The sequence below is a fragment of the Pipistrellus kuhlii genome, unplaced genomic scaffold (assembly GCF_014108245.1).
Source record: "Pipistrellus kuhlii isolate mPipKuh1 unplaced genomic scaffold, mPipKuh1.p scaffold_m20_p_70, whole genome shotgun sequence".
In the NCBI taxonomy this organism is placed as follows: Eukaryota; Metazoa; Chordata; class Mammalia; order Chiroptera; family Vespertilionidae; genus Pipistrellus; species Pipistrellus kuhlii.
The window spans coordinates 591,184-602,784 of NW_023425574.1; the positions used below are offsets into that span (position 1 = coordinate 591,184).

The 11,601-nt window shown below is 51.3% G+C and overlaps 1 protein-coding gene and 1 pseudogene across 5 annotated transcripts in view; one reads left to right on the plus strand and one right to left on the minus strand.

The window, feature by feature from the left end:
- The window catches only part of FANCA (FA complementation group A), a 36,367-nt gene extending 27,116 nt beyond the window's left edge, over nucleotides 1-9,251 (minus strand). For all 5 annotated transcript variants that reach the window (XM_036422669.2, XM_045575845.1, XM_045575846.1 and 2 more), the window contains exons 1-13: nucleotides 8,655-9,251; nucleotides 8,207-8,316; nucleotides 7,920-8,004; nucleotides 7,499-7,641; nucleotides 7,251-7,346; nucleotides 6,385-6,458; nucleotides 4,212-4,324; nucleotides 3,443-3,525; nucleotides 2,802-2,835; nucleotides 2,262-2,328; nucleotides 1,479-1,591; nucleotides 354-430; nucleotides 22-163 (exon numbers count right to left, since the gene is read on the minus strand). In XM_036422669.2, coding sequence (XP_036278562.1) covers nucleotides 22-163; nucleotides 354-430; nucleotides 1,479-1,591; nucleotides 2,262-2,328; nucleotides 2,802-2,835; nucleotides 3,443-3,525; nucleotides 4,212-4,324; nucleotides 6,385-6,458; nucleotides 7,251-7,346; nucleotides 7,499-7,641; nucleotides 7,920-8,004; nucleotides 8,207-8,316; nucleotides 8,655-8,874 — 1,357 coding nt within the window. In that variant the 5' untranslated portion in view covers nucleotides 8,875-9,251. The remainder of the gene's footprint in view (nucleotides 1-21; nucleotides 164-353; nucleotides 431-1,478; nucleotides 1,592-2,261; nucleotides 2,329-2,801; nucleotides 2,836-3,442; nucleotides 3,526-4,211; nucleotides 4,325-6,384; nucleotides 6,459-7,250; nucleotides 7,347-7,498; nucleotides 7,642-7,919; nucleotides 8,005-8,206; nucleotides 8,317-8,654) is intronic.
- LOC118710189 lies at nucleotides 1,658-1,915 on the plus strand (annotated as a pseudogene).
- Nucleotides 9,252-11,601: the final 2,350 nt, after the last annotated feature.

The window sequence follows — 11,601 nt, forward strand, 5'->3', positions numbered from 1 at the left end:
CAGAACGCCCCCGAAGCGCACCGGTCACCAGCCGCTGGGCTCCAGGGAAGCAGATCACCATTGTGGACACACAGGACAGCACGTGCTGCCAGTTCACCTCGTGAGTCTCCAGAACATCTTGTAAGTGGCCCACCAGCTCCTCGGGACTCAGAAGCACGAAGAGCTGAAACAAAGTGCCTGGGCTGGCAGGGCAGAACCTGCTGGCAGAGTCAGACGCCACCCCTTTCCTGGAGGACACAACTCAGAGCTGAAAGGGGACACTTCTGCGTCTCTCCTCGCTGAGGGGTCAGTACTGGATGGAACCAGAGCTCTGCGGGAGCTCTCCATGGCCCTCGTCTTGCCCCGTGACTCACCCTGCGGTACAGGCCAGTGAGCAGAGGGTGGGTCCTGGCGAAGCTCCAGTCCCTCTGCATTTGAACAGCATCGGAGACTTCACCAGGAGGAAGAACAGACAAAAACGTCAAGTCAGCAATCATCAGAAAGCTGGGTTTTAAAGCTGCAATGTCAAAGAACTACCTTATTTTAATTTGTATTTTTTCAATTAGTGAAGTTCACCATTTCCGTTTGTTAACCATTTCTAGGTTATAAAATGTCTCTTTGGCCCAGCTACCTGCTGGTGATCCTATGTCATATTTGAGTCTAGTTGCTTTTTCTTTTTTTCTGGAACAATTTATTATTATTATTATTATTGATTTCAGAGAGGAAGGGAGGAGATAGAAACATCAATGTTGAGAGAATCATTGATTGGCTGCCTCCTGCACGCTCCTTACTAGGGATCGAGCCCGAAACCCAGGTTTCTGCCCTTGACCAAAATCGAACATAGGACCCTTCAGTCCTCAGGCCGATGCTTTATCCACTAAACAAAACCAACTAGGGCGACTTTGACTGCTTTTAAACTTTAACTGTCAACAGGAGATCAATGAGGATGCTGTGGAAAGAAGGACACAGGTCCTCAGGAGTAGGATAGCAGCCTCTGTCAAGAGCGACTGTATCCCACCTGTGGACCCTCCTGAGGATGTACCAAAGCACAGAGCCAGCTCAGTGGACAGGGTGTGCATTCAGTCCATCACTAAGAGTGAACGCTTGCCATTGATAGTGGCAGCAGCCAAAGGACACTCATTATAAAAGATGACATGAATATTAAACACGTTAGAAAACCACGAAACTACATAAAATACATAAGTTAATGACATATGGAAACAAACCTTGAAATTTAAAAGTATAACTACATCTTCAAAAATCTATTTAGAAAAAAACTAGATTTTGTGTTAAAGCTACTTCTATTTTGGTGATGAGAAGGATGAGTTTTTCTTTCCGCGCTTCTTTAATTGTAAATTTTCTTAATGAGAATGTGTTCTTTTCAAATGAAAGGATGGTTAATAATAAAATAATCTCAAAGTGTCTGAGAGCATTAACATGGGGCCCAAATCCCTGTCAAGGGAGGCAATGGTCCCCAAACAAACGAGTCTGGAACCCACCTTTCAGCACAGGCTGGTGAGTAAGTATCTGAGTCAGCGTGTGCCTGAAAAACCTCTTTGAAGAATCCGTCGAAATTATACTGTGGAATGTGTGTCCACTGAATCCACTGAACCTGCAAATGGAGCAAAAAGAGAATCTCAAGGAAAAAGATGCCTCCACTTTCCGGTGGTGACGACCTCCCGACAATAGGCCTCTCACTAAGGATCTCCTCCATCCCTCTCCAGAAGAGAAGAGGAGACACGAGAAGAAGCTCCTGGTGCAGAGCCCCAGTTCCTACTTCATGGATGCAAATGCCCAGCAAGCTATAAACCACCACTGTCATTAGCCCTGCACAAACACTAGTTTTGTGTATTGGCTGCTCCACGGTTCTCTGTCAGCCAACAGGAGGAAAAGCAAGGCTTACAGAAGGATGCTCCTTAGAAGGAAGCAGCACTAAAAGCCCCTCAAATCAAGATTTGAAAAAAAAAAACACCCACATTTTTGAAGAAGAAAAAAAAGACACCATACTCGCTGACAGCTAATCAAGGCATTCTGTTAAGCACAACTGGCAGGAGTCTGGACCTGGAGGAATGAGGGGCCCAGAGAGGGGTGCCTATCTCCCTGCTTCATCTCAGAGAAAGCAGGCAGACCCGGGGGACCCCAGTGCCTCCCAGCTGTCATCTCTCCTAACACTGACACGATGGCAGGAGTGTGCTCAGGAGTCACCTGCTGGTACTGGAGTGTCTAAAATACCTGGGCCCTAACCTAGTGAGCACCGCCCCCAGGACCCCCCAGGAACGTACCAGCACCTCACTGCCTTGTGCGCTTTGGACTCCTCCTGCACGCCAGCAGCCAAGGTTTCAAGTGCGACTGATGCCAAGACATGGAAGCAAGAGACGGAAGCATATCATCACCGCCCATCAAAACAACCCTGACTAAGTGTTTCTGGACAAGGCAGGCATTTCATCCTTGGTAAGAGCCCCTCACTGCCAAGTTACAGACCTCCCAGGCCACCCAAACCCCCAGACGGCACAAGGCCTCTAAGGTTCCAGTGTCTCAGTGAAGCCTTTACAACCAATCAGAATATGCAGACAACAAAGCACCCCCAATTCACCGTTAAACATAAACATTCATTCAACAGCTCTGGAGGAATGAGCCAGGAGAAAAAGTGGAGGCTAAGTTTATACTAAAGCACAACCAAAAAGGGGATTTTCTGGTACAAGGACTCTACGGGGAGATATATATACAAACAGGAAGAATACTTGAAACCAAAAGGTAGAAACAGAAAATTCCTGGTAAACAAACAGTCATTTACAGCCTGGGGCACAGAGCAGCACACTCACAGAGCAGCATTCTCTGCAACACGGCCACAGCAATCTGTGAACACAGAACGAGTTACCGTTACTCAGTCACACCCGTGAACCACACAAGAAAGCTAGTTGTTACTCTAGAGTCAAATACAATACTGGCTTTTCAAAGAGGTACACTGTTAAGATTTCCTCTTAGGTCTACGTAACATCCCAACACCGAGGAGATTAGACAGTTAAAAGCAGACTTTCTGGAAGTATCTGTTGTGATGCCCCAGAATGCCCAGGCCCTGGTCACATCCCACCGGCCCCCTGCTTCCCACATGTCTGTACCACCCAGGTGCTGCCCGTGCAGAGTCCTGCTGACACTGTCTGGACTGCAGCTGGGAAAGAGCGCCCCCTCCCTTCCTCTGAAATCACAGGGGAATTCCAGGCCGTGAAGATCTTTGCCTTCAAGCACTCTGGAAACCAGAAGACATGGGGGGAGATCACAACCTGTTCCCACTTCCCACACCTACTGGATGGGGAGGAACACGAAGGGGGCACCTCATGAGCACAGCAAAGTCAGCCACTGGTCCAGGGATGTCCAGGAGAGGACTCCATGGTGGCATGGTGGGTGCAGGTGTAGGGGTTTATTCGACAATCCTATAATGCTTCACCTTTGTTGTTCCTCCTACCTGGGGCATCTGTTCAGCCTCCACATTTCTTCTTGGACCTGAGATTTTCTGAAATCCCCTCAAAACAAACACTTGCACAAAATCTGAAAACCACAAAAGCAAAGTATTTACATACACTGCAGTCCCCGAGCAGCCAGGAGGCCAGGAGGCCCACAAGACCACCCTCTTCAGGGGCTGAGGGCGGACCCACAGGCAGCTGTGAGGACACCCTGGCTCCTGTCCCTGGGAGCCCTGCAGGTCACCAGACCCAACCTAAAAGCTCTGACCAAACTAGACTCTCTCCTTGCCATTCTATTTGGAAGGAAAACACAGCTGACCCTTGAGCCCACAAAAAGTAGGTGGCCACATCCTTAACCACCTTGTAAGTAACAGGTGCTCCTACCCTGCTGTCTCCCTCAACACATTCTCTGGGGGGTGAAACTGAGCCTCAATTAGCATAGCCCTCCTCCAATTGGGATGCTGAGGGAGCTCCTTGCCAATCCCACATGAGGGCTTGTGCCTCCTCATTCAGGTCATAATCCACAAATATTTAACTCAACACACCAGCTACAGGCCCCGTAACATAATGGATCAACAGGCTGACTTAACAAAATTTCCACACAATTCAAGTTAAATCCAACAGGTATGGCCCAAGATGACTTCATGCTAGATCTCCACACCACGGGTGTAAGGGTCTTTTCTGCGTCCCACAGATCCACACAGCAGAAAGCTGACCTAAATGAATTCCCCCGCCACCCCGCCCCAAAGCCTGCCTCTGCGATGGACTCACCAGAGAGCACAGCCCTGGTGATGTCGACGTGCTGAGAGGTGTCTTCTGTCTGCTCACACAGACAGCGCAGGTTCCTGAAGAGCCACGCCACCACCGCCTGCACATCCGAGTGGCTGGGGACAAGCATACAGCACACCTGGACCCTTGCTCCACAGCCATCGGGCCATTTTCTCCTCACTCATTTCACTCACTCAGCAGCTTAGGCCACTGAGAATAAGCTAGCAACCACCTGAGCCTTCTATACCAAGAAGTTAGGGACACCTGCTACTAACATCAAAATAAGTTAGGGACACCTGCTACTAACATCAAAAATAATAATTTTCAAGTAGTTTACTCACACTTATTTGGAATAGCTCACGACAGTTGGGAAAGGGGAAGAAAGGTCAATAATAAGATAATCATACAAATGAACAGACAGCAGCATTACAGGCTGCAGGCTGTCTCCACGGGATCGGCCATGCAGCACAATCTGTGTGAGAATCCATGTGGCCTGCAAAGCCGATGGAGAACCCTCACCTGCCCGCCTATCACCTGTCACCTCCATGATAACAGTGTTTATGTGCCTGGCCACCTGTACATCTTCTATGGGGAACTGGCAACTGATATCCTTTGTCTATTTTTAATTAGAGCAGTCAGGCCTTCTCCACTTCAAGATTACAAAAACATCCTTCCAGTGCTTTTATAATTTCTATTTTTTCCTTCTTTGATATTAATCAACATTGTTTTTGGTATAAAATTCCAACTTAAATCATGGGTTTCTCTCTCTGCCTCTCCCCCTTCCATTCCACTTTCTCTAAAAATCAATGGAAAAATATCGTCAGGTGAGAATTAACAACAAAAAGATCCAACTTAAAAATCTAGATGTGGCCCTAGCTGGTTTGGCTTAGTGGATAGAACATCAGCCTGCAAACTAGAGGGTGCTGGGTTTGATTACAGTGAAGGAACACATGTCCGGGTTGTGGGCTCAATTCCCAGTAGGGTGCATGCAGGAGGCAGCCAATCGATGATTCTCTCTCATCACTGATGTTTCTATCTCTCCCTCTCTGTTCCTCTCTATAATCAATAAAAATATATATTTAAAAATACAGATGTGGCCCACATGAACCACCACCAGTGTTTCAATATGGCATTTTCAACTCAGCTGGGCAATCCCCCAAACAAGTTTTTCCTGAGCAGAGAACAAACATGCAAACCCCCAGCCTCCTGCTTGGGTTGGGGAGGAGCCACTGCCTGGCTGCCTAGAGCAGAAAGCTGCCATCTGAGCTTCCAAGTGCTTCTGGCCACTGCTTTCAGTCACAGCCTCTCGTCCTGTCCCTGACATCCAGAGGCACCCGTCAATCCGAGTCTTCCAGGGAGAAAGACGACACTAGATTGGTTCCTTCTTTCCACACTGCTAGTTTGCACAAGCCCATCTAAAACGTGCTCAGTTGTCAGCCACTGGTCCATCTGCCTCCTGCTCCGTCCTCTCCCACACCCTCCCATCTTCATGGCTTGCACCTTTTTATAAAACCCCCTTTCTGAGGGTTGGTGGGATTTCAGGATGAAATAAAAGCACTTGCACACATATATATTAATCATATTTATCTGAATATCTTTTTAGTTTTTAAAATATTTTTAAACATATCACATAATGTATCTTCTACAAAGAAAACATTACCAAGCCTGTGCACGATAAGACTTCAATTACAAAAAGACATTCCCTTTAAATAATAAATTACAGTTGACCCCTGAACAACACAGGAGTCAAAAATCTGTATATAAATTGATCCCCCAAGTTTAATATAGTCATCAGCCCTCAGTATCTGCAGGGGACTGGTTCCAGGACCCTCCCATCAACACCAAAATCTGCAGATGCTCAAGTCCAGTATGTAAAATGTCGTGGAACCACACATACAGCTGACCCTTTGCATCAGCAGACTCCCAACTACAGATCAAAAATACTGTTTTTAACCTCTCAGTTGGTTGAATCTGAAGATGCAAAACACATGGATACAGAGGGACAACTGTATGGGGAAAAACCGTGTATATGGAGGCTTGTGCAGTTCAAACCCATGTTGTTCAAAGTCAGCTGTAATAGTTTCTCCAGGCAATTTTTGGCTGTGATACATGAGACATACAAGACGAGGTTACAAAAAACAAATCACATGGCATTTAAATAATATATTATCACTACCTTTCCAGTAGCTCTTGGAGGCTCACAATGTTTTGTATTTGAAGACGCCACACAGCTTCCAACAACAAAGAATCCTGAAAACACAACAGCAGCATTGTGAGTCCTTCAGGATGCATTTTCATACAGAATGTTCAGCCTGTGCTCTTAACCACCAGGCTCTATTTAAAATCCAAGTGGAATAGCAGCATAGCCTAAACTATTTTATCCACTAGTTTTAAAACTCACCAAGCCTTCGGACACGCCCACTACCATTTTCCCCCTCCTCCTGCCCGTCCTCACCACCACATGTCCAGCAGGCTCAGACAGGACCCTGGCCCGCCTCTAGCTTGACCCACTTCTAGACCTTTCTCCACTGTGGCCTACCCAAGATTCCAAAATGTAAAGAAACATGCCAATATCTTTTTAGAATGCCTCGTGGCTCCTCACAGCTTTGAGGATAAAGCTCACTCTTCAACACAGCACAGCCCTTTGTGATCTGGCCCCATTTCTCCCTCTGTCCTCTCCAGTGAGGCCCTCCCTCCTGCAGCAAGGACACACACACGTCCCTCAGTCTCCCTGCTCCAATCACACCCGTTTCCCAGAAACTACACTCCTCCTACACTTCCTGCACCTCCCAGCACTCCTAGGAAGCCTTTGCCAACCATCCAGATACAGTCGCCCCTCTTCTCTGTACCCTGTGAACAGCCGCACACAGTGTTTGCCGGTACCTCCTTCCCATCCAGCGGCATTTACTGAACACGTCCCCCTACTCTCTGCAACTAATGAGATGCTCGGTGGGATTCCAGAAGAAGCGACCTGTGGCTCCACCCAAACAAAAGGGCCTGCTTGGAAAAACCCTGGCGTCAGAATTACAGTCTCAGGTTTACCTGTACTTTCCACAATTCTTGACAGAAGGTGAGACGGGAGAACATACTGTGTGCTAGTAAATGCCCAGCGATCTCTAACAAGGAAGACAGTTTCTTCTGAAAAGAGAGGTTAAACCTTTTTTCAAAAATGGGCAAAAAAAAAAAAAAGGGGGGGGGGCAAATACCTGTAGCAATCAAGAAATACCTCATTTCCCCCAATCGCTTAAAAAACACGAGCAGCCCAGTGACCACATCATGCTGTGCCTTACTCTCTGCTCTGGGTCGAGCAACACCCCACGGGAGGGCTCCGCACGCGCCGCACAGATCTGCACAAAGCTGGAGGCCACTGTGTGGCTGGACAGGACGGCCACTGGCACCCCCAGCCGAGAGGCTTGATCCCGCAGAGCAGAGCCTTAAGGAAACACAAAACATAGTAGAAACACTCAAAAACTAAATCAGAAGACTGAAGAGATTAAAACACCTTCTTGTAAGCTGTAGCAGCCCAGAAATTTGCCTTTTGAAGGTCAGAAGAGGTCTCCGGGGAACATACCCCAAGCAAGTCACAAACATCGGACTCGCCCTCCTCCATGCAGAGAGAGCAACCCCTCTCGGGTGGGCCCGAACCCCCGCTTCTGGGGCACACAGCGAGGGGGTCACCGGAGGCCTGCGGAGGAGGAAGCACCGACTCACCGACCAGCGCACCGGGGCTGCCGCGGTCCATCCGCCCGTCCATCCCTCCGCTCAGGGCCGGCTCTGCAGGTCGAGGGCCGTCCACCTGGAACCCAGCACAGGGCCTGGCAGCGGGCAGACGACTCCGGTGCCGGTGCCGCCTGCCTCCCGCCCTGCGCTCAGACGCTTTGTCTGAAGAAGCGAAACTTCTGGAACTTCCTCATAATCCCCAGGGATAAACGCTCACCCTCACCCCGTTTCCTCCTCCGCCGTCAGCACCGAGGGCTCCAGCCCCAGCCCTTCCTCACCTCCAGCAGCAGCTGGCTCAGGTCCACATGGCGCCTCAGGAGCTGCAGGGCGGCCGCCAGGACCCGCCGGCCCCGCTCAGGACCGGGCTTCTGCCTCTGGGCCCGGCCCGCTGCGCGGCCCGGTTCGGACAACGGGACAGCCGGTCAGTGGCCCCGCGGCCGCGGACCCGGGCCTAAGCCCCGTTCCGCCGCCGGCGAGGGCCACGGGACAGTCCCCGGCGCTCCGCGGCCCGCACCCCCTCCCACACCCGCCAGTCCCGCCACCGCGGCGGCGACCCGGGGACCCGGGCACAGGACGGGGAGGGGCCGGGGCCGGGCTCACCAGGAGGGTCAGGGGTCAGACAGAGAGTACTGAAGGCAACTCGAGCGCGCAGGACCCTGACCTCCCCGGGTCGGGTCGGCGGAGGCGGGAGGTGGGGGGAAGGAGGCGCGCCCCACACCCACTTACCCAGCAGCTCGGCCCACGTCCTCCTGCAGCTCCCGGACCCCGGGTCCGAGGCGGCGGCGGCCAGGGCGCGGGAACCCGACATGCTGAGACCCGGCAGCTGGCGGCAGCTCCGTCCGCCCGCCCCGCGCTGCCCTCCCATTGGCTGGCCAGCTCTGCCCTCCCATTGGCTGGCCGCCAGCGCTGCCTTCCCATTGGCTGGCCGCCAGCTCTGCCTTCCCATTGGCTGGCGGCTACCAGGCCACACCCCCACGTAGGCGGGGCCTCGCGCGGCCGCCTTCTTGGAGATGGCCGGAGCGAGTGAAGCGCCTGACCCCTGGCGGCCGGAGCCGGGCGTGGCGTTGGCGGTTAGCAGGGCATCCCCGGCCTATGAGAAAAGTGCGGCACCCCTGATGCCTTTTTCCTGCGAACAAGACGCACAGCTGTCCACGAAGACACAGCCTGACAAACCCAAACCCTAAACACCGCGGGTGGCGTCCTTCAGGCCATCGGAGAAGTTAGCCCGCGGAGCGCTGCCTGCCGCGACCTGCAATGACGGACGTGGATTGGGTCCCTCCGCCCGAGACGGTCGTGAGACGGCCAGTGACCCTGAGGAACTAAGTGCTTAGTGTCACTTGACTTGACATTTCAGGGGCCATGTGTGCCTGGCTTCGCAGTGGACGGCACAGCGCCCTCCTCTGGCCGCCAACACAGGCCAGACTCCAAAGCAAGGCGCCCTCCGCCGGTGGGGAGTCCCGTGCAGTCTCAGTGGTGGGTGCCTTTCCCGAGTTCCTTCGGGCTCCTAGCTGTATTTAATATTTTATATGTATTTGCTTTATTTTCTGGATACTGTAGTATGATCTGACATGTTAAAAAAAAAAAATATATATATATATATATATATATATATATATATATATATATATTTTTTTTTTTTTTTTTTTTTTTAACTGGGAGGAAGGGAGAGGGACAATCAGCTGCCTCCTGCACACCTCCCACTGAGGTTGTGTCCGCAACCCAGGCACATGCCCTTGACCGGAATCGAACCTGGGGCCCTTCAGTCCTCAGGCCAGCGCTCCATCCACTGAGACAAACCTGTTAGGGCAATGCTTTGACATCTTAAAAAGCCTTTATGGATGGAGAGAGACCGCCCATCCCGGGCTAGCCCCTTCTTAGAGGCAGCAAAGGGCCTGGCATGTGATCTGTAAACTGACCAGTCCAGAGCCAGACGCGCTCCACTTGGCCCCAAACCCAGGAGGCAACAGTCCTCCCACCGCGCGGCCAGGTGCCAGGCATCTTGGAACTGCTGCTACAGCCCAAAGATCCGAAATTGTTCCAACTAGCTAACCCTGACTGTTCTCCCTGCCCAGCCTTACCTTTCCTGTGGAAACTCCAAAAGGCAATGGCCTAAACCTTCCCCTCGTTCCTGTCTTCTGCCTCCTGGTCCCCCCTGCTGCTGTCCCATGTGGCTCTAAGACTCATGAATGTAATAAACTCTCCCCACCCACCCTGAGCCTCTTGTGACCATCTCATAAAAGCATGCAAAACATTTTTTAAAAGTTAAAAGAGAGGGCAGCTGAGGGTTAGGGGGGTTGAAGCCCCCAAGCCCAATTCACACCTCACCTGGGACTGGGGAGCCAGCCGTGGACCCAGAGCCAAGGGCTTCATTGATGAGCTACCCCTGGGCAGGCTGGCTCTCTCAGGCTGAGAACAAACTAGAAGGCCCGACAAAACCAGTTTGGCTCAGTGGATAGAGTGTCCACCTGTGGACTGAAGGGTCCCTGGTTCGATTCCAGTCAAGGGCATGTACCTCGATTGTGGGCACAACCCCAGTGGGGGGAGGGGGGTGCAGGAGGCAGCTGATCAATGTTTCTCTCTCATTGATGTTTCTAACTCTCTATCACTTTCCCTTCCTCTCTGTAAGAAATCGGTAAAATATATATTTTTTTAAAAACACAAAAACTGGAAGGCCCATCAGGTAGTGACCCAGACTTTCTTATCACCTCAAATGGAAAAGCTCTTTAGGTTTGTTTCCACAGATTTTTACCAGTCACGAGTTTTATACACACGTGAAAAGACAGGCGAGAGCATGTTGGAGGGCCGAGGCCTCTGGCCCTTTTGAAGGTGAATCAGAAGGCCAGGCCAGTTTCCTGAGTAGGAAAAACCCCCGTTCTTCTCACCTGTCTGAGTCTTCTGTGGCTCCTTAACTTTCACACAGAACACTTCACTCCTGCCACTTCTGGTCACCAAACATGTGGCGGTTTTCCCCTTAACAAGCAGTTCTGACAGCAGCTGGGTGCCCTCCCCTTTAACTCGGTTCTAACGCTGTCCACACGGAGCCAGATCCCACTGCTTACAGGCTCAGTCCCACAGGACGGCCCCCACTTCAGATGCCAATTCTAACTCTTGTGTCCCCAGGTTACCCACAGCTTCTGCCTGATTTGGCAGCAGACTGGGGAGTCCCACGACCCCTTCCTTGGATTCAATAAATTTGCAAGAGTGACTCACAGAATTCAAGGAAACACATTTACCAATTTTTTGAGGGATAGAGGTGACCGGCCAGATGAAGATACACGGGTCACGGTCCAGGAGGGTCCCAAGTGCCACGGAGCTGGGATGGGTCACCCCCGGGTTAGACGTGTTCCCCAAAATGGAAGCCTCCCACCCCAGAGCACAGGACAGGGTGGAGAGCGTGCTGCACTCAGTGTAAAAAGGGCACCTGTGAGTTTGTAGTAAGTAGACCACAAAAGACCAAAGGCAGGGACTGTGTGTCTGGGGCCAGTGTGTAGACATCAAACCACGTGAAATCAGCCACACAGATTGGTAGTGATGTCTATAATTTTACAGAGACGTCAGTTGTGATGGAAACGAGCATCACTGCAGGCTGTGAGGGAAGCAATGGCCGAGAGATCCTTACGGCTGCGCACTGGGAAGTTAGCCATCCTGCACTCCCTGTTCCAAACAGTGACCC